At 35.4% G+C, this 22,610-nt stretch overlaps 2 protein-coding genes across 2 annotated transcripts; both read left to right on the top strand.

Moving 5' to 3' along the window:
• Window positions 1-12,080: 12,080 nt before the first annotated feature.
• LOC115229107 (dehydrodolichyl diphosphate synthase complex subunit DHDDS-like) lies at window positions 12,081-12,453 on the top strand. Its single transcript, XM_029799525.1, has 2 exons — window positions 12,081-12,266; window positions 12,301-12,453. Exons 1-2 carry the CDS (start codon window positions 12,081-12,083, stop codon window positions 12,451-12,453), a joined length of 339 nt encoding a protein of 112 aa, XP_029655385.1.
• A 25-nt stretch (window positions 12,454-12,478) lies between these two features.
• Window positions 12,479-12,790, top strand: LOC115229108 (ditrans,polycis-undecaprenyl-diphosphate synthase ((2E,6E)-farnesyl-diphosphate specific)-like; the record flags this gene model as incomplete). The annotated part of the gene is made up of 1 exon (XM_029799526.1): window positions 12,479-12,790. A coding segment is annotated over one exon (312 nt), but the record flags the coding sequence as incomplete, so codon positions are not given.
• Between the last annotated feature and the right edge of the window lie 9,820 nt (window positions 12,791-22,610).

Genomic DNA, 22,610 nt, shown 5'->3' on the forward strand with positions numbered 1-22,610 from the left:
TTTCATGATCATCTATACAGCATTTACCTGAAAAGATAATTTTAATAATCTCTAGAGCTCTGAAGGCTGCTGAGAGATCAACTTTTTTCTCATTTGATTTCTCTTCAATCATTGTTTCCTAGTTAATAATATTAGAATAAAACACTAACTGTTGAACTTTTTTTGACTGTATGGTACATCTTGTTCAGATTTGTCTAAAAATTCCATTAGCTCGTCATTTCAGTATATCCGTAATCACAAATTCACTATAAGTTGGATCGTCAATTTGACCTTGGACTGAATTTTCTTAACTTGATACCATTTTCGTAATTTAACTTTCTTAGCCACCACGACTTTCTTTTAAATTCTGGAAAATTTTTTCCAAATTTAAGGGCTTTTGCAATTAACATCGATCTAATAGAATTGCTCCACTAGATTCCATAAGTTAATCCATGTTATCATCGCTACATCAATTTCATTAAATTTGAGTTTGGAATTCTCGTTATGTTTAATTTTTTGATGTCAGTCCTATTCAAAAGGTCAGATTTTTATTTAAGGTCGTTTATAGTTCTCGGAGAAATTTTCTTTTTATACCGTGAAGAAAAATGCCTGGAAATTGAGGTGCAAGAACGAATGGGTTGTCAGAAATATACGTAGTATAGAAATTTTTTTCGTTGATAGAAAGTCTAACACAAACGACGCATCACAAAAATACAATTTAACGGTAATGAGAATTTTAAAAAGTTAATTAATTTAACTTACAATTAGATAAAAAATTTATTTTTTCATAATACTTGAGGAGCGGATTCGAGAAACACGCGGATCAAGATCATTCATAGGAAATTTCAAATTTGATTAAGCAAGCGGATTCGAGAAGCGGCGGATTCGAGAAGCAGCGGATTCGAGAGGTTTCACTGTATTCTATAAATCTCCATGAAAATATTGAACAAGATATTACATATGATGAATACATTCAAACAGTGACAATCAAAAAAACGTTCGAGAGCATGATTATTGAAACACAGGCATGCCATGAAAATCAAAAACTATAAAAATCAAATTTTCAGGGCAACAAATAGTCTTATCGTTAAAGAACTAAATCGCAGGTATCAATTAATTTATTATACGAGTCAGCTTCCTTAGTGCATTTTGACGAGAAAAGATGACAGGAAATGACAGGGTAGCAGATTAGTTGCCCAAAAAGAAATAATTGCCTAACCAAGTCCTGAGCCTTTAAAGTGGGCAGAAGGTGGCACTCCACGCACCTTCTCTTCTTCCTTTCTTCTCTGGCTCTGTAGACTTTAGAGAAGCTGCAGTCCAACGCCTCTGCCTGACTAAATGTCAGGAAAAAAACTGAATTGGCAAGCATCAAAAGAGATAGTCTCCAGAGTCCTCTTAAAAACTTCATATAAGCTTGTAAAGACTTATCTACACCCAATCGTTTTAAATACCCATTGTGGTATTTAGTGACCAAGTCTATCCCATTTCACCACATACGAAATAACATGTAGTTTACATTGTTGCATCAGCTCTAGCTCGTTTGCAAGAAGTTTATGCTTCCTTCCTTTTTCTCTTCCAGTGTCTGGAAACAATCTAGGCACGTGATGTCAACCTCCACGATAACAATCTTCCACCTGACTTTTGAGTTCTCTTCTGAAAATAAGGTCTATTTCATCTTACTCACTCAGCTCGAATTCAATAAGGCCAAAACCCAAATTTTCAATGTAGTTCTTGAAAAACTTGGAAACGACTCCGTCCCATGTCACCAGTGCAATTATTTTAACTCAGCGTCTTAGAGGCTGGACAATCCCCCCGAAAAAATCGTATTTACGGTGTTTCTCTGAAAAGTAATTCCACTTTGATGAAAGTCATTTCGTTTCTTATTTTGTCATAAACGAATATATCGGGCTTGTTACACTGAATTTTCGTATCTGTAATTATTTGAAGAATAAAGCAGGAGAAAAGAAAAAAATTTCAGACTTTTTGCATCTAAGATAATCTATTTTAAATAATTAAAAACTGATTTTTGGCATTCTTGTTTTTTTGAATTATTTAATTTTTAAATATATTAAAAAGTATCTATAATGCTGTTCCCCATTGCGGTTTTAAATTTTATCGCATTTACAAATTTATCTACGAATGATAACGCTCTCCCTCATTTGAAATCGGATGTTTTAAGAAACATTAAACATCAAACTCTCGTGTTTATATACTCCTCAAGGTATTTCAAATTATTGCTATAATAATAGCTGCGATTCAAAATATTGTTCCTGGATTTCTGATTTTGCTTGTTCACTACCAAAAAATCTACAAAATTTGAACGTCACGATTGGAAAATTTGATTTGGTTTATAATAACATCTTTTTTCGCCAGTTAATGCTGTATTCTAATTAAATAGAAATAATATTTACAATATTCCAGGATTTAGAATGTACGCCTATGGACGAGGACATGATTTTTTGGGGTCAGTCGACATTCAGAGTTTGCTGATATAGACAAAAACTATTTTAGGTGTCCGTAAGTTTGTCCTTCGAGTAATCGCCAATGATACGAACTCTCCGATACTCACATTGACGGATTTAAATTACTCCAAGTTTGTTTCTAGATATGACACTATTTTTTATTACTTCTTTATGAAAAGGTTTACAACTAGTTATCAATTTTTAGTTGTCAGCCTTGTACTCTTTCGTTGCCCTCTGTCGAATCCGCAGCTCTTTCCTTACAAGATAACTTTCCTGACCTGAAATTCGTTTTGGTAGAATCTAGCGAGACAAAAATTACTTCAGAATTCGATATTCATTATTATCCGACTATAAAAATCTTGGTTAAAAAACAAGTCTACACGTGTCAATCTGACGGTATCTTCAAACTTATGGGTATTTTCAGTCATTAAAAATATAGAAATTCTTGAGTGTGTTAATAAATATTTGAATCCTCCCAAAGAGTCGGTTGCGTATATTGAAACAGTTCAGTCTGTTCTCCACAATCTGATGTACTCTGAATTTTTATTTCTTGGATACTTTACAAAAAAGGACGAAATTTTCCATTCTTTTCTCGATTTTGGTTAATTAAAACTTTTATAAATGTAAATAACAGGAAAAAATAAAAGCTTTCATTTAAATTTGATTTATACTTTGGATCCTTCTTCAGAGGCGAGATGGAAAATTAGTCATGGAAATATAGTAATGTTTGTCCCGAAAGGATCATATGTTGAAGGAGCTGAAACATTTCACATTTATTCTGTTAGTTTTAAAATTTTATAGTTTAGGGAAATTTGAATCACGTAGCTATAACAGAATTCGTGAAAAGTCATTTATCAGTTATGGTTGGGCAACTCACCAAAAAAAACTTTAAATTGATGTTTTCACATAGACCTTTGTGTCTCATGTTTTTTGAAGTCTCTTGGATTCCTGAAAACTTTAGTGGTAATTTTTAAAAAAACCCAATATATAGGCACGGAGTATTTTCGTCAAAAAATTATCGAATTAGCGAAAAGACATCATAATGTTTCATTTGCATACAGTAATCCGCAAATTCAACGTGAACTGAGAGAATTGAATTTTGATATCTCCTTAGAATACTACGATTTTGGATTTGGCTGTCTTGACAGTCAAGGATTTAAGTATCAGATGCCAATGTCGGATTCTCTAAACGTTTTAAAAATATCCCAATTCGTCAATCAGTTCATAACTGGTATTTTATATCTATCGACTTGATAGGACATCTCGAACCTTTCAGAATGACCAAAAGTAGTAAAGTGAAGAGCTCCGTTACTCAGCTTACCGGTAAGAACTTCGATCAGGTAAAAGGTTTTACCAAACTTTTATTCAGTTGGTCATGTCTGGGAAGTCCAACTGGTTACTATTTCTATATGATGGATACATGCCTGTCATCAACTTTCCAATGAAAACATTCCGGCAGGTTTTTGCAGAATATAAAAATTCAAATTTGGCTTTTGGAGAAATGGATATTTCCACAAACGACCCACACCCGTCATTTATATCCCAGATCGTTGCTAATCCGACGATACTACATTATTCCAACGGGTTGTCAATTTTGTATTCAATGGCTTTTGATAAGGAAAATTTAATGCGGTTTGTCTTTGAGCAAGAAAGTCAAAACTTTTCAAAAAATACAAATCCAGAGCTTTAGTCTCAATAATTTATATTTAATAGTTCTTAATCTTATAAATACATTTTGTTGTTATTAAAATTGAGTTTTTTGATTAAAGTATTAGAAAGTACAATTGACTTGCAATTGTCCTGTATGATTGCAAGTAAAGATAATAATTTAATTGAGCAAATTAGTTGTTTATTACTCGTTGGGTTTTACGAAGAATATTAAGTTTCCTGTTGTGAGGAAATCTGGAGATAAACCAAGCAAATCACAACTTGATTAGATTTTAATCTATATTAGTCAATATTTTTCTCTTTAGTTGATTGCATCAGGCCATTATTAACCAGTGCCTAAATAAAGAGTATAAAGATTGGTTATATTCTGTACGGGTTGGTGTCAAGAAGGCTCTCAATTTTGTTGACCATAATTTTCTATTTTATTTAATGGATTTTTCTGGAATACCTGTTTGGATTGTAAACTTTGTGAAAAGTATTGTACGAATGTGTACTATGAAGCTCCATATTGACGGAAGAAGAATTGATTCTGTAAAGCTGGGCCGAGGAACTCTACAGAAAGACTTATTATTCCCGCATTCTTTGTTGTGGTAATGGACCCTCTGATCAGGATCCTTAATTTTATTTTTCAAAAAGTCCAGATTAATAAAGAAAACCCAAATATGTTGTTTTATTCTACGAATCTCCTTCATTGACGATCTCAAGATATTTGTTTTAAATAAGATACAGTAATTAAAATGATGGAAGCTGTTAATTGATCCTTCAAAAATGCTTGTTTGGAGATGAATTCAGAAAAATAAGCGTCAAATGTTAAATCGCTATTTTGTTGTGAGACATTGGAAGGAATTAGATGATATTGTTATTTGGGTTATTCGAGGATGGGGGAAGTAATGTCCTAAAGAATAAAGTTATGGATTCCCTCACTAAAGATGTTAAGAAAAGGATAACGATGCTTTCAAATACAAAGCTAAATTCAGTAAACTTGTTCCATGCTATAAATGAATATGCTATTTTTTTATACAACTATTACATTGAACTTATCAAATACGAAAACTCATACGACTCTCAGACTGTATCTCAAACATGCAAATATCGAGATTTTATATCCAAACCGTAAATCTTTGGAGAAGAGACTTGCTTCAATTTTTTTAAGAGTAAATGGATGCTCTTCCAGTTTCTGAAAAGTTTAGATTCTAAACTTTGAGAGACTGATTGTTGTTCATGATATTCGGGTGTGTCTTTCGTCAAAGGATCCAGAAATCGATAGGTTAGTGGTTGATAAACAACACCATCCATCTCATTAATTAAATAATTTTTTTCCTTAATTTTCTAAAAATCGATAAGAGCTACGCAAAAAATTATTTAGATGGCAAGGGGTACGCAAGGCATAAAAGTTTGAGAACCACTGGTTTAGAAAGACAGTCGACAGTATGCTAGAAAGACGGAGGTCGGGAATCCTGCTACTGATAAAAAACAAATAAATGGCACTTAGCTACAATTGCGAGATTTTTTGCCTCTAAATATGCAATTCTCGACATTGAGAAAATAGATGTTTACCTCATCAAAGATACTCAAAGAAAATATTTGTTTAAAAACATCAATTGTAAAGTGCTACATTCCCTGTTTTTCAAGTGCATGGAAAAACAAAATGTTGACCTAGCCACGTCCTCGGAGTGGTTATCTAAGGTAAACAATGGTCCACGGAGTGAGGCATTGTACTGTCTCTTGCAGGATAGGAATTTATTTTCCCCATCCATTAGGTTCTGTGCAATCATTGCAAAAAAGCAGGAAAACTGTCGACCATTTGGACACCCAGTGTGGTAAAATGTTAAACAGTGATTATCTTCAAAGACAAAAAGAAGTTATAAAGTGTGTCCATCTACATTTGTGTTTAGTCTATGGTATTAAAAGAGGAAAGAAGATAAAGGGTCGTTCGGTTCACTCTACGCAGAATGTTGAAATCTGAGTTGATACGTCCATTATGACAAAAACAAAAATTCAACACAACAAACCTGATATTTTTGTTTATGAAAAAATAAAAAAAGAAATAACTTTAACCGAGTAGGCATTAAATCACAAAACCTCTTCAAACAAGTCAAGCTCTGTTAAAGAAGAGTCCCTTCCCCCTGAAAGATTGTGTCAGCAAGGTCTACCAACAAGTGATTGCCCAGACGGTTGAGTATGCCTGCTCAGCCTGGAGGTTTGCAATCGCTTGTTCGAAAGCGGAACGTTTGAACTTACTCAGAAGGAAGATTATGCTCCACACTGACACCTCAGTTGGCAGCCTTGCTTCCGAGGAGGCGACGCAGAAGAATGGACAGGGTTTCCTACGTTTCTGCAAGGAATTGGGAAACCCACTCAAGGAAAAGGTTGCCCATGCAGAGGAATTTCGGTCGGTTATAAAGAAATGCACTCCAATTGAGTTCCTCTGCAGAAGGAAGAGAAGGCGTTTCCGGATTACGGTCGGGTCATCAGAAGATCATGCAAGGAGAGTACGGCTGTTGTTAGAGGCAGGGATCACCTAATTAGTTAGTTCTGACCTATCTTTCTCGGTGATCTTGGAGTTAATAAATAAATAAATAAACAAGTCAAAATCGAAAAATTTCACAATATAATCTACAGGCAAATGAATTTTTGATACTCTATGAAGTAGAGGTAAAAGGCAAAAAAACTGTCAACCAGTTTGGCACCCAGTGTGGTAAAATGTATTCCGGTGGTTTTGACGTGGGATTGAGTTTTCTCGAAATGCTTAAAAATTGCATAGATAAAATAACCATTTAAAAAGCAACGAGGACTTAAATCCAATCTGTTGTATTGAAAAGAACTCTCTAAAGTATGTTAATTAAACACAAGTGTGGGATGAAAGTATCTGGTGATGAATACACCTCTGCTACCGACCAACTTGTGGAAATGGCATGCTGTTGGGATACTTCAATTGAAGCTATGGGAAATATAACAATTTGTCCGGCAGAGAGATATAGAGCGAGTTGTAGCATATTATCCTCCTTAGAGAGATTTCCAACAAAAAGGAGTAAAAATATTAACTAAATAGTGTAACCTTAGTTAAATTTGATTTTGTTTTAATAAATATTTTTTAAATCATAAACACATACAGTGCTGGTGGGAAAAAACCCGTTTTGCAGTTACTAAGTTTTTTTTGGTGGATAACATTCAATTTTCCAACTGAATTGAACTCTCTGGAGTTCATTAGAATTATAATTTAATTAATCGTTTAAAATTTTGAAGATTTAAATTTTTGCGTGTGAATAAAAACCGGTTTGATTTATTGAGTGATATTTTATTCGTTGAATTTTAAGTTTTATAGGCAAATGTTAAATGCAATAATTAAAGGAAAGATCCTTGCTCTTTTTGAGTTAAATTGGACGATAAAAGATATCGCAAAACATCTAAATACTTTAAAATCGACAATCGGAGATTTTCTTCGAAAATTTAAAAAATATGGAACTGCTGATAAAATTCATGGTTCCGGACGTCCTAAAAAGCTTTAGAAAACAGACATTGAAATTCTATTACATCTTATTGAGTGTGATCCAAAAAAATCTTCTAACACGTTGAGAAATAAAATAAAAAATTTAACTGGCAAGAGTGTCTGTTGAAAGACAATTGGAACTTATTTAAATTCACATTTTCTTTTCGGAAGAGTGTGTTAACGTAAACCGTTGCTTTCGAAGAAAAACATAATAAAAAGATGTGAATTGTCAAAAATTTTTATTCTGATGAACAATGATGAATGGAGGACTATTATTTTCTCTGATGAAGCATCTTTTCAGATTTTTCCTACTAAAAAAAGGCAATACTGTTATCGAAAAAAAAGTTCATGTTATGAATTGAGTCATATAACGCCGACAGTAAAATTTGGTGGAGGTAGCGTTATGGTTTGGGGCTGTATTTTCTATCAAGGAGTGAGCGATTTAGTTTTTGTTAATGGAACACTCAATTCCGCTAAATATATAAATGTAATAACGAATAATTTGTTTGTTTCGACGCGAAAAATAGGACTAAATCAGTTCACTTTCCAACAAGATTTGGCTCCCTGTCATCAATCTGCGTTGAAAACCAAGTTTTTTGAAGAAAATAAAGGTCCAATTCTTGATTGGGCTCCGCAATCTCCAGACATGAACCCAATGGAACATGTTTGGAGCATGATGAAGCAAAAGTATTCATTAGATCCTGTAAAAAATAAACTGGATTTCGAAGTCAAATTAATGAAAATTTGGAACGAATTGCCATCTAAAAATATTCGGAAATTAATTGATAGTATGCCTAAAAGGTCATACGAGCTATTTATTAATGGAGGATACCACACAACATACTAACTGTTGATTTTGTTAACTCTTTTTGTTAAAACCGGTTTTTTATTCACATGCTAAAATTCAATTTTTTTAATTTTCGCCGATTATTGAAATTTTTAAAAGTACAAAAAATTATACATATAATCAACTTCAAACTCTTTATTTCACTTGGAAAATTAATAGCTATACGCCAAAAAACTTAGTAACTGCAAAACCGGTTTTCCACCAGTACTGTATAAGCCAGATCCGATCAACATTCCACTATTATTAATGCACATTTGTACATAACAGTTAAAACCAATTAACTACTTATCTCTTGTGCACCCCGTAGAAAATCTCATGTCAGCTTTTTCTACGCACTCCTATAAAATTTTATTCTGTGGGAGAAATATAAACGTTGTGCTTTTCGTAGTTTTTGTGGCAGTTCCTAGGTCTTCATTCAGTAGATTGTATAGTAAAACAGGGTTAAATCAAATTAAAAATATCAACATAAAATGTTATATTTCTAATTAGATAATAAATTTAAGGGCCTTTTCGATTTCCCATAATTCTGTCACGCATAATTTTGTAATTGCGAAGGCGTTCATCATAGGAAAGTATCTGAGGTTCCGCGTAGTCGGGTTTGATTGCCACATCTTCAATGACCTTTTGTCTTTGTAAGATTATGGGAGTAGTTGGATTTACGTTTCTTTCTGAAACCTTCCACTGCTCTGGAGTAAAATCTCGAAGGTCTTCGTCATCGCTGCTCATGCCTAAAATTTCTAAAATGAAATATAAGTGGGAATATAAACGATAGTTAAAATAATCGTAGTGAGTTAAAATGTACAACAACTTACTAATTGGTAAAAATTATATTTGATTAAAAAATAGTAAATTTATTACAAATTATTTATTATATATTCTATCTTTTCCATTATTAGAGGAAATCTTTTATTGTCACAATTTGAAAAACTTGTTATACTCAACAACCAAAATCAAAACACAAAAATTCCCTACAACAAAAAGGACCCAGTTACCTCCTCAGACATTTCATTCTGCTCACCACGGCCATCTTCATTCATTCATTGAATTATTTCTTACGATTTACGAAGTGACCACAACCCTGTAATATTGAATCTGAACAACATATCCTCTCCCCAAGACAAATCGAGACCTTAATTTGAATACAACCACGCTGACTGGACAAGTTTCAAAAATTACGTTGACGATGCTCTTGCCAACTATACCATCAATAACCTCAATTCCCTTAATTGTGCCGTATATTACTTTAACAATGTAATTCTTGAAGAAAGCAGACTTTTTGTTCCAAGACGAATAATTAAAAAGCAGAATAGAAAATACGATGCACAAACTTTGCTTATTAAGAAAAGAAACAAACTGAAAGAAAAAAGACGTGACTAAGAGATGTCAGTGGCCGAATACATGATCTCAGCAAGGAAATCAACAACAATATAAAAAAACTACAAGCAAGAAAATTCACACAACCCAGCGCAGGCGTGAGTAAGCAATTTCTTCCATCTCGTTTATGGAAAATGTTGAGACGTCTCAAAAATTCTGAAAAAACCAATGAAAATGAATAGATCTTACTCAAAACAAACCTCCACAGACTAATGAAACACAATTGCCAAATCACTCACATTCCAAACAAAAAACATAGTCGCACCGATCTCAAAGACTAAACCAAGTAGACAAACTCCTGCTTTCCATATAAATCCCAATGAAGTCTACGACGTGATCATACGACTAAAAAATACACATTCATGCGGACTTGGCAAAATCTTCATTATTATAATGAAACATCTTGGACCTGTGGCCATTATTGCACTGACAAAAATATACAACTGTTCTATCAACTACAATACCATCTCAACCACATGGAAAATATCACAGATTCACCCAATTCTGAAGCCCGGGAAGCCTAAGGACAATCCTGCCTCATATAGACCCATCTCTCTATTATGCGTCCCATTCAGAATCCTGGAGAAACTAATATTAAAACTGATTCAACCATCTTTCTTACTTTACCGTTCCAATATGGTTTTAAGAAAGGACTATCTACATCATCATATCTGAAAAAACTCTCTAACTTTATCCATGAAGGCTTTCAAACCAAACCTATCCGAAAAAACAACTCTTTCCTCAATATACGTAGAAAAGACGTTCGATTCAGGCCCCTTATCCGCAAGATTTTTACCTCAAATATTTAACAGAATTTCAAACTATAACTAGCAAACTTTTTGAGCGGACATCGAGGCTTTCTAAATCAAGATTGAAACAATGTCCCTCAAAGATCACCACTGTCTCCAATTCTTTTCAACCTTTATATGAACGACATTCCAATTTCTTATCACCGGGATGACATCTTACTATGATATCATCATAGGATCACGGGACTAAAATTTACTCACAGTTATCCAAAGACTTCAGGGAAATATTAACAACATATCTTTTTTGCTATGTACAAACCAGCTGAACCTAAGCCCCTAAAAATGCATGACCACTCTATTTACGACTAACCAAAAAATATCGAACTCCGAAATCAATGTTGTTTTGAACGAAATAAGAATTCCGCAGACAAAAACGTAGGAAATATTCGGTGTGACCTTTGACACCCAATTCTCATTCTCTAAGCATATTGACAATCTTAAAACTATCTATTTAGAAGATTGAACTTTTAAAGGTCTTTCTTGGTTCATTCACGGGAATACAAAAACCTTAGTTTAATAAAATATACAAGCAATATGTCGAGCCATCTATTGGTTATACTTGTGGTGCCTAGGTATCATATCCAGCCCCAAAAAAATCTTCAAAAAGCGGAAGGCTGCGAAGTCTATCTCCAGTTTTACTGTACGCTTACAAACTCCTTTCGAAACGCTTGTGAGGACGACGGGGTCTGTTTCATGTTAAAGCATGCTGGCAACAGCCCAGACCCTTTGATCTTCATCCAATCAGAAGGTGCGTCGGATCCCTGGCTGAATACAGAGAGAAGATGCGTATATTGATTGGGAATGTCGGGATCACCTATTTAATTTTTTTTCTGACTTTGAAGGTGTACTTGGTTTAAATAAATAAATCTTTTCCATGAGTAAATTTTTGCCTGGTTTCTATGCATTAAAACTTTTGGAATCCTATTGGTTCTTTGAAAAAATCCCTACATGATTTTACCGTAGAATATACATACTTTGTTTTCATCGATAATTCAATACTTTATGCTACAAATTTTCAAAACTATTTCGAATTTTTGCTAATCAGTCATGACTCTTACTAAACTAGCAGTAACGTGTAATGTTTTAAGAAAGTCTGTTTTTTATACCTGACATTTTTGATCAATGTTCCAGTGATTTTTTAAGTAATTCTGTTTTTTATATTGTCCCTAAATAATATTTTCTATGAGTATCTTGATTCTCAACACCTTCTTTTCAATAATTTACTAAATAAAGTGACAAAGTAAAATCCAAAAGTATATATTTTTGAACTTAATCGGGACACAAGCAAATATAATTTAGAAAAGTATCCAAAAACTCTGGTATAAATAATGGCAAACAAAGTATTTAATTATCAGCCTTCCATTTGATTTTATCTGAGAGTTTAAAAACCTTCAATTATAATACTAAAAATTCTTAATTTTATATGTATTAAAAATATCTTAAATATTTGAATGTCTTTTTTGCAATCTGGTAATGTGGCCATCCGTTGGTATCATCGCCTATTCATTAAAATAATAAAATGTGGTCCAATTCCAAGGCACCTAGCAGTCATCATGGATGGAAATCGTCGCTATGCTAAAATGAATTCTCTAAAAACTGAATTTGGTCACCGAAAAGGATTTGATAATCTATCCTCGGTTTTTTAAATAATTTATGTTTAAGATTCTTGAGTGGTGCCGTGAACTGGGAATTGAGCAAGTCACAGTTTATGCCTTCAGTTTAGAAAATTTCAAACGTTCTCCCGACGAACTGAACTGTCTTTTTGATCTTTTTCGCGAGAAAATGTCCCAACTCGTCAAAGAAATGTATAACTTAAATAACTAACAGTGACAGAAATACTTTCAAACACGTATCTATTCGATTCTTGGGAGATTTGTCTCGTCTCCCCCCAGATATTCAATCTCTTGCAGAGATCATTCAACAGAATACAAAGTCCAATTGTCAAAACATACTAAATATTGCCATTGCCTACACTTCCAGAGGAGATATGTTGCGGGCCACAAGTCGAGTTATTTCCGAATGCAGTGCTGATGCTTTAAATGAAAATGATATGGATCGAATGCTTTCTACTTCTGACATACTCAAACCCGACATACTGTTAAGGACCGGTGGGGAACATCGCTTTAGTGATTTTCTGTTATGGGAGGTGGATTTGCTTTGAGCATAGTTGTAGTGTAGTGACGCTCAATTGCATTTTGTAAATTCATTGTGGCCCAGTTTCAGTTTTTGGAACTTGCTGGGAGTACTTTTGAACTATCAGCTATGGAAGGAAGCTGAGGAAGTGGATGTGCATTATTAGCAGTTTGATTTTTTGCATATATTTTTATATTAATAAATTCTGTTGTTAGAAAGTTGTTTTGGACATATTATTTCCCAATATAAGTAATTTACTATTGCTAAGTTGAATTTGTTTTTGCTGTCATTTCCGATTTATGTTTAAATTTACAAAATAATCACGTTTCTAAGGATACGATGTCAAATATCCTGTCACAAGAATGGGAAAAACCATATTCAATAAATGTTAGCTTCAGAGAGCATACCAAGTCGCAAGATTTGTCTAACTACTACGAAAATAATCAAAAAAATGTGCGATATTCTTGGCACAATCAAACACGTCAAGAATTGGTTGATCCGACCAGTAGTGGAGATAAAAATTAGTTTAGAGACCATCTTTTTAAATAACCAAGTTGATCGACAAAGAACTACCGACCCTGTTCCACGAGTTGTAAGTGTTTTCCGTGCCGATTAAACTTATTTTAGGATATATCTGATAAACTACTGTCTTTACATCAAAAATCCAACTATCCATTTGTTCTCAGGTAGTTGGAATTAATATGATTAACTTAGGTTAAAACCCATTTATTTCTGAAACCTTATGGTACTATTACGGAAATAAAATTAATAAATTTAACCTCACGATCAATGAATAATCATTTTCTTAATTTCTTTGAAAGACTGATAATTTAAATTAATAGCTGAGGATGGACAATATAGTATATAAAGTGTAGTAAAGTGCTGAGTAAAAATCAACTTTTCGATTCTGTGAGAATAAGTCACAGGCTTTTTTATTTACTAGGTTAATAAAAATATGATGTTTATAAAAGTTTTTGATAAAATTGTTTGTAATTCCCGACTTTGCTAATATGGTAGGGACCAGCTCAAACTATAGATAACGAATATGTACGACTGGTCGTTCCCACAAGTTTAGCGAAACGGTTTAAATAGTCCAAGACAGATAAGTCTTTATGGGAGTAGATCCTTCAGATCAAAAGTGGGTTATAAAAAAACGATAATTTTCAAAGAAAAGTTGGGGAAGTTGATCCGAAGCTCTCAGTTTTCTGACTCGTCGATTTAAAAAGGACAATGGAGGAGGTTGGTGATCCCTGAAGATACAATGGCCTTTGAAGACGTGGTAATAAATACGAAACAAATTAATCAATTTTCAAGAGATTTCTCATTTAATCGGGAAGAGTTGAAATCATATGACGCCTATATAAGGTTTAAATGATTTGGAAGACTATCAAAATTGATCAAAATATTTTAGTAGAATTCTTACGCTTTCAGAATATTTTCAATTATAGGAATAATAAGTTATATATTAATAATTAACTTATATTAATAAATTTAATAAATTAAATATTGTGTTCTAGTGCTACTGATGGTTAGGCATGTTTTGTTAAGAATTCACAAAAATTATATAGCTAATATAATTTAGTCTCATACTTTATTCATGTATCAAGTCACGTCGGATTCGAGTTCGAAGATGTACGTGGACTACGAAACAGAGACGGAATGCGTAAAGGCCCTGTGCAACATATTCGAGGAAAACCTGAGGAAACAAACCCCGAATACAGACTCAATTACATACGACATTCAAGACTTGTTTGAATTCATGGATAATTTCTACGACATGGGCTGTCTAGTGTTGATTGTGTGTTTATATTCGTAGTCTCAACGACGAGACATGCTCTTACTACCCAAAGGACAGACGGACTCTCAAGGAGTGGATATATAACTACCTTAAATCCAGGCAGGAATAACTTTTCTCTTATGATTTTTTGTCTAATTTTTGCTTTTTACGTTATTTAGAACGAATTTTATTCTAATATTAAGGTGGAATAAAAAATTTTTAAAAATTCAACAATAAAAATGGAATATTTTCAGAACAAGCCTCGGCATAAAGTTGTTGATCACAAAGATTTTAAGATATTTTATTTGGTCTCAGTTCCTTTGGAAAGATTGATTTTAGGTGGTCTTGAGATAAAAAAAAATCCATATATTGCAAGTTAAAAAAACTTAGTCAAAACAGACTTTCCAAAACATGAGAGAAAAAAGTTGCTAAGGTTTGTTGATATGGAAAACAAATGGAACAAACACAATTGCCACATTTAATTTGCTTTCGAAACGTAAAGTAAAATTTGCTCTTTGTAAAGTTACATCAGCCGGGAATAAGAGATTCCGAGTGCACAGATGTTGAATTACTATCCTTCTTTCTTGTACGAAAGGTCCTTCAAGAATATAGAGAATCGATTTTCCCGCTGCCAGTAAGTGAAATAAGAAAAAATTCTTTGGCAACAGAAGCGGGTTCAACAAAATAGCTAAGTTGTTTGTAAGATGTCCACTTTCATGAATACCTTGAATTGTCAAAAACGATTAAACGCGATGGGATCACAACTTTCTGGATCGCCTTAATGTGTGCATGTCAGTGAAAGAGAAGGGATCTCGCCAACTCTCCATATATGATCGCATTTTGAGGCTGAATTTCCCTATTGGTTATAATCTTTCCCTGGGCATTAAATAGTTCCTATCCTAGGAATATAAAAATTAAATGTTTCCGTAAGACACAAATTTAACATAAAAAGGAAAAATATTAATAGATAAGGATCGGGTTCAAATTCATTTGAATACTCTCGGCCTTGGAAAAATGAAAGACTAAAAATACTTGGCCACCTCCACATTGAGGACCATATAACCGTAGATTTTTCCATTCAGATTTTGAAGAACGGAGTTCATCATACTCTCGAGTTCAAACGTGACATAAGCAAATCCCTTCCATATTCAATTTACAAATAACCCTCGATTTTTTGGTGGAAATATCCATAGGCATTTTTATTCGAATTATTTTAATTCCTTCCAAGGCAGTAATCAGGCTGACCAAATCCTCCTCGAGACAATCAGGAGGGAGGTTGCTGATTCGGAGGGAGTGCTCTAAAAATTCAGGCAGTTAGGACTACCTTTCGTGTTTCGTCGGAAATCGTCTCCACCAGCAGTTTCAGCTATTCCCAGTAACTTTCGATGGGGGCAAGAAGAGGACGAGTGCTCCCCTGAACAGTGTGTGCAGACGAGGGCATTGATGACAATATTTCGGACGATTGATTTTTCCATCTGAGAGACCTCGGCCTGGCCAATTAAGATATGCAGCAACTGTTTTTTTAAAGTCCTGGCACACGTAATTGACTGGGTTTTCCATGCCAAGTTGACATATTGTTTCCGAAGTTCCAGATTTAACAGCACAATTGTCGTAGACCTTCCATTCCTAGAATTGTTGATTAAATTAACTACCCTTCTTCGGATCACACTGGGAGGCACCTTCATTGTATTTATTCTGAACACTCGGGTGATCTATGTTTGTCTTTAATGGTAAAAACAACTTTTTTATTTTCCCCATTTGAGAGTTGTACGATTCTTGTTATCGACATTAACTTTTTCTCTTCGTCGTATGATTTTTCTGGAATGGCAAGTTCGAGTTCTATAAAAGGAGTAGTTCAATGCACGGAAAAAAACCTGAACATTGATCAGAATCCTAAAAATAGTTTAATAATTCGATTACACTTTCGTCGAAATTCTCATAAGTAGTGGGTGGAACTGTCGACATGAGCACACTTGTCAATTAATTTAAAATACAAAATTAATTTAATAAAAAATAGCAATATATTTTAATTAATAATTTTTTTATTGTTGAGGGATAGTTGAGTTTCACCACATCAATTTAATCTTAAAATAAACTTGCATTCTTCATACTCAAAACCTCTTTTATTCATCTTTAAAAAATTTTTTCCAATTTCCCCATTCTTTAATCATATTTTCCTTAATATAATTAATTCCGTTTGTGACAACATGCATAAACTCACCGGGCACTAAGTACCACAGTTTTTATTGAAGAAGGGAAGGAAGAGTATGGAGTGCCACTTTTTCTTTACTCCAAAGGCCTAGTACTTAGTTAGGGAGTTTAGTTTTCTTGTTAATAAAGGTTTGTATTCAAATAAGTTTTTCACTTTTCATTATTTACTTGAAACATTAAAAAAGTTCTAAAAAGGACGGGCATGTAATGGTTGGAAAGACAGTTTTAGAAATCTATGGTAGAACTTGTAACATGCCGGTTCTGGAAAATTTTCTAAAGTTAATTGAAATGGAGTTATTTTACATGTTTTTGACATATTTCCAAATGTTTACACGGGGTAACTCGAATCTATTGTACAATAATCAACAACCGATCTCACCCCAGAGTTCAGACTAACAACATGACCGAAGCCACATTTCTTGACTGTCTTATCAGCCTACCTGGTGAAGAAAGACTAGGAATTCTGTGATTTCACAAGCAGGCTTCTGAAACTAGACTTGCACATCGGCTTCTTCCTCATGAAAAGCAGTATGGACCACTGCCTAACTCTCAATCCCTTCTGAGTTGTCCAAATAGATGAAATGCTACGATATCTGGGCAGCACACTCTTTTTTATGCTACAACCTCTACTGGACCAGCAACGCCTGGCCTGGTTATTTTCCATAGCACAAAAACACAGTGGCTCCTGGTACGACGCCTTCTCGTCGGCATCTACGCACTCGTTGTTAAATGACGAGACCCTCCGGATTGGAGTTGCTCTCCAGCTGTGTCTTGACATCTTCACGCCCCATTTATCTCGATGCGGAGGCACGGTGGATGTAAAAGGTTTACACCCCCTCTCGTGCCGCCGGAGCGTATGCTGCTTACTTCGTCAAGAAGCACTCTACGACGTCATTCCGAGTGCATTTATTGTTCCCGAATGTACTTAAACGAGTTGGTCTGGAAAAGAGGAGACGGAAAACTTCCGGACGGGATGACAACCTTCCCATTCCGTTGTGGAAAATTCCTCATCTGGAACGCAACGTGCACAGATACTTAGTCACCTTCTGTGATACTTTCATCTGCTTCTTCTCCAGTATCGGTCGCAACTTTGGCGGAGGCCAACAAAATTGAAAAGTTAAAAAACTCGTCGCCTAACATTCTATTGTCCCTCTGACACTCGAGACTTCGGGAGCCTTTGATCCCAAAACATCGAAATTCCTGAAATACGTCGGTCTTCTTATCGCTCAAAGGTAGATAAATACACGCAAATCCTCTTGGCTGAGACAGAAGATCTCGCTTACAATTGTATGCGGCAACGCGCAAGTTACCCATGAAGCAAGGAAAAATTTCCGGAAGGACAATATGTGTTTTGAACTTAACTGAAGGCAGTTTTACAGAAACTTGACTGAGAAAAAGAAGAATAAACAGTTTATGTTTGACCAGAGTCAGAGTCTCTCATTCTGGGAGAGTGTTTGGGTAAAACATGAGTCCGTGGGGGACTCGATTTTATTGGATAACCGGGTGACTGGTGCCGAGGACACAATTGCTGATTTTGGAAAAGACACAATTATTGAGATCATTAACCAGCTGCCAAATTGGAGGGCCTGTGGATGCGATGGCATATACAATTTTTTCTTGAAAAAGTTTACTGCGTTCTACGATGACCTCTGTAAGAACGTCGCGGGTATCATATATGGAAAGTACACACCTGATAAGTGGTTCTACACAGGAATTATTCATCTTATTCCAAAAAAAGAAATTTGTGACTCACCCAAGGACCTGAGGCCGATTACTTGCATTTCAAATCTATATAAACTTGTGACGGACTGAAGCATACAATTTGATCAGCTACAATCAATTGGTGTCGTGATGCAATCGTTTATTTAAACTTCTTAATTATTATAGGCACTTTCGCGATGCCATGGATCATGAGAAAGCTTGTGCAGCACAGAAAACAATACGAGTAATTAGTTTATTCCATTTCCCGCGATCTTGGGCGACGTCCCGTAGTGCATCGAGATCGTCCCCCTCCTTCAATTCTTTACCAGTCCTCTTTAGGTCTCTATCCAGAGTACCGACGTCTTTATTATTTCTTAATTATGAATATTAATTATCTTTTCTGAAAAAAGCTGCTGAATCCGTCCTCAACGTCCAGCTCGATGCTCCGGGATGGGCCCAATGCTCGCTCCCACTGAGATTCGGAGGTGCGGGAATCCGTACTGCATCCGATTTGGCACTTCTGGCATACCTATCCTCCCTTTCGATGTGCAACAACCTGACCTCGGAGATCCTACTCAAACCTTTCGGATCTTGCCTGGACGGTGCTTTTTCGGATGGGCTTGCTACCTGGGATCGCTCCTTTTCTGAGAGGCCTGGAGATTTCTTCTCCCAACGTGCCTGGGACACTATCGCATGCCGAGCGCGTGTGTCTGAGCTCTCGGCAACCCTTGATCAACACCGCCTGGCATGCCTTCGTGCGGCATCCGCCCCTCACTCTGGCAGCTGGCTGAATGCTCTTCCTCTTTCCAGTATCGGGACGTGGCTGGACGATGCTGCCATACGCATCGGAGTCGCTCACCATCTCGGCCTGGATGTTTGCGCAAGTGGTGAGGACGTTGACGAAAAGGGACTGCACCCACTTTCCTGCAAGAGGAGCGCAGGCAGAGAACACAGACACAAGGCCCTCAATGAAATCGTAAAGGCCGGTCTCGAATCGGCGGGCATTCGTGCCTCCTCGAACCGGTCGGACTCGATCGGGGAGACGGCAAAAAGCCTGGCGGGATGACAATATTCCCGTACTTGTCGGGGAAGGCCCCTGTATGGGATGTTGCCGTTGTGGATACCTTTTCAAAGTCAGGATCCATTCTTCCGCCGTGAACCCTTGTTCGGCTGCAAACCACGCCGAAAAGATCAAAATACAAAAATATTCTTCGCTCGCGGACCGCTACCGCGCTACGCCAATTGCCCTGGAGACCGCTGGAGCCGCGGGAAAGGTGACTGACTCGTTCCTCAACGAGGTCGGGCAGTCCATTGGGAGAAGGCTCAAGGACCCGAGAGAGGGCTTCTGGTTCCGCCAGCGCATCGGTCTGGCCATTGTTCGCGGCAACGCACACTGCGTCCTTGCCGCAGGGACTTTTCAAAATCAATTTCTTTCATTTAATTCTAATCAATTTTTTTTTTTTGAATATAAGAACTAAATAATTAATCATAATGTCGATTCAATCGGATTCCCATCAGTGCTGGAACCACCTGGATTGGACCGAGGAGATGGAAAACGCCCAGACGGGATGACTATCTTTCCGTTTTTGGAAGGAAAGCCTCTCGTATGGGATTCAACATGTTCCGACTCCTTGTCCAAGACAAATATGTTGGAAAGTGCCTGCAATGCTGGCTGTAAAAAGCGCATATAATTAATTCGCGGCTGACGACATAATCGAATAGGCATTGCCGCGAACAACGGCCAAACCTATTTTTTGTCGAAGCCGAATTAATTATTTATGATTAATTATTTAGTTCTTATATTCTAATCAATTATTTTACTTCCTAAATAAATTAATATCATCCCGATATGATATAACTTACTTCCTGAATAATTATGCCGGAAATTCGAAAGAACATTAACAATTAAATGGTTGCTAAAAAAACAATTCAATTGATTCCAAAAAAATTGATTCCAATAACTTAATAAGATCGATTATGTCTATTCTCACCGAATAAGTAGTTTATTGAGTTTATTAAATAAATTATAAAAATAAAGAAGTTAATTAATCAAATTTAGAGTTTGTGAATGTCAATCCGTCAAAGGATATATCTTCAGGAACGTCAAACCCTCCAAAATCTACTGTCAATATCCACAATCATACCAAAGTCGCTCTCGGCATCGCTCGTTTTTTGATCGACTGATACTTCCACTGGGGAAAGTTCCTTTAGGGCTTGATCTTTTTCCAGTTGGACTTGCAATTCTTCTTTCCTTTCTTTTCGATATCGCATGTATGAGGGTCGAGGAACTGATTCGTTCGATTTCGTAAGAATGGAATCCTTTTCCTCTATTTCGAATCGACTGTAGTTCAATTCAAGACTGTCTGTTTTCTCAATGGAAGAAACTTCTGGAGATGTATGTCGATTATAGTGCAATGAAGGAGAGTCCTGAGCTGGAATAGACTCTTCTGGTAGTTTCCGTCGATTATAGCGCAACGGAGAAGATTTTCTCTGGACGGGAATAGATTCTTCTGGGGTTTCCGTCGATTATAGTGCAACGGGGGAGATTTTCTTTGTGCGGGAATAGATTCTTCTGGGAGTTTCCGTCGATTATAGTGCAACGGGGGAGATTTTCTCTGTGCGGGAATAGATTCTTCTGGGAGTTTCCGTCGATTATAGTGCAACAGAGAAATTTTCTTTGTGCAGGAATAAATTCTTCTGGTGATTTTCGTTGATTATATTCCAACAGAGAAGATTTTATTTGGATGGGAATAAATTCTTCTGGCGATTTTCGTCGATTATAGTGGACCCTGGAAAAGGGTTTTATCTGGACGGGAGTAGATTCTTCTGGTGATTTTCTTCGATTGTAGCGCAATTCAGGACAATCCTTAGTCTTGGGTAGAACACCTCTCCTGTCTTGGTTTGTTATATAACTTCGGTGCACATCTGAAGTACCCCATACACGACCAGAATAAGATCTATCTTCTCTTTGTGTAGTACTGCCTGTATCATTTCGATGGTCTGAGGGAGTCTTTTTAAATCCTTGGCCATTTAATTCAGCCTTGCGAATATCTTCTCTTATTTCCTAGAAACTAAGATATTGGTAAATATACGAGGTATTCTTCGTTGATTTGATCGTTTGACTTTTGAATGAGCTTTATACGTTCGTCTAATAGTCTTTCAAACTAATTATATATTATAAAATAGAATACATCAGAATCGTCAACCATAACAAATAAAGTGACAAACTTCTAAACCTGTTTTTTATTTTATATTAAAATATTTTAAATAAAATTAATAATATTATAACAATTAATATTTTTTAAATTATTTTTAACAATTTTTACCTAATTATAATTTTTATACCTACAGAAAACTAAAATTGGATCACTTTAAATAATATTTAGGGCAATTTAAGTGCTAAATGCTATTTTTACTTTTTAATTTTTTTTAATATAAAATTGAATTTGGAATAATTATTTTTTAATTTTGTTAAAAAAAAACATACATTATAAATGCTATAAATGCTATTTGTAATTTTAAATGCTAATTTTTTTTTAAATGCTAATTTAAATTGCATTTAAAATTTTTTTAATGCCACCCATATTAAATAAAATAATTTAACACGCTATATAGTATTTTGAGTGATGCCAAAACCCAAGTGTTTGTTGCTTAAGAAAGCCAAGCGTATAGTCTCAGAATTCAAAGATGAGTTTTTACTTTTGATAAGTTTTCCTATTGAGCTAACACGCGCGTTGTTGTTGTGGTGCACTTTTTCTATTCATTTGTTCATTTGCTATTTGTTATTCAATTCAATAATTCTCTCTCTTTTTCCATTTCTTTTGTCATCCATTTTTTCATTGTTTTTATCTGCTCTCTTTTTATGTCTTTCTGTTTCCACCCACTTCTGTTCTATGCTCTACTTGCGAAGTTAGTAACAACCGCAAGAAAGGGAAAGTCTGTTCTAGTTGCGACAGATTCTTCCACCTTTCTTGCGTGCGTCTTTCTAGGCGCGTTTCTGCCTCTCTCTTAATTTGGGACTGTCCTTCCTGCCGCACTTGCCAGCCGGTTTAGTGTTCCAGCCCGCAAGAATTCCCCGAAAAAGTGCCATTCGCAACATCCCCGTCTGCCGAGGAAGTTCTCAAATCTATCAAGCTCTTCTGCCGTCTCCGGAAAATCC

The sequence above is a fragment of the Octopus sinensis genome, unplaced genomic scaffold (genome assembly GCF_006345805.1).
Source record: "Octopus sinensis unplaced genomic scaffold, ASM634580v1 Contig11875, whole genome shotgun sequence".
In the NCBI taxonomy this organism is placed as follows: domain Eukaryota; kingdom Metazoa; phylum Mollusca; class Cephalopoda; order Octopoda; family Octopodidae; genus Octopus; species Octopus sinensis.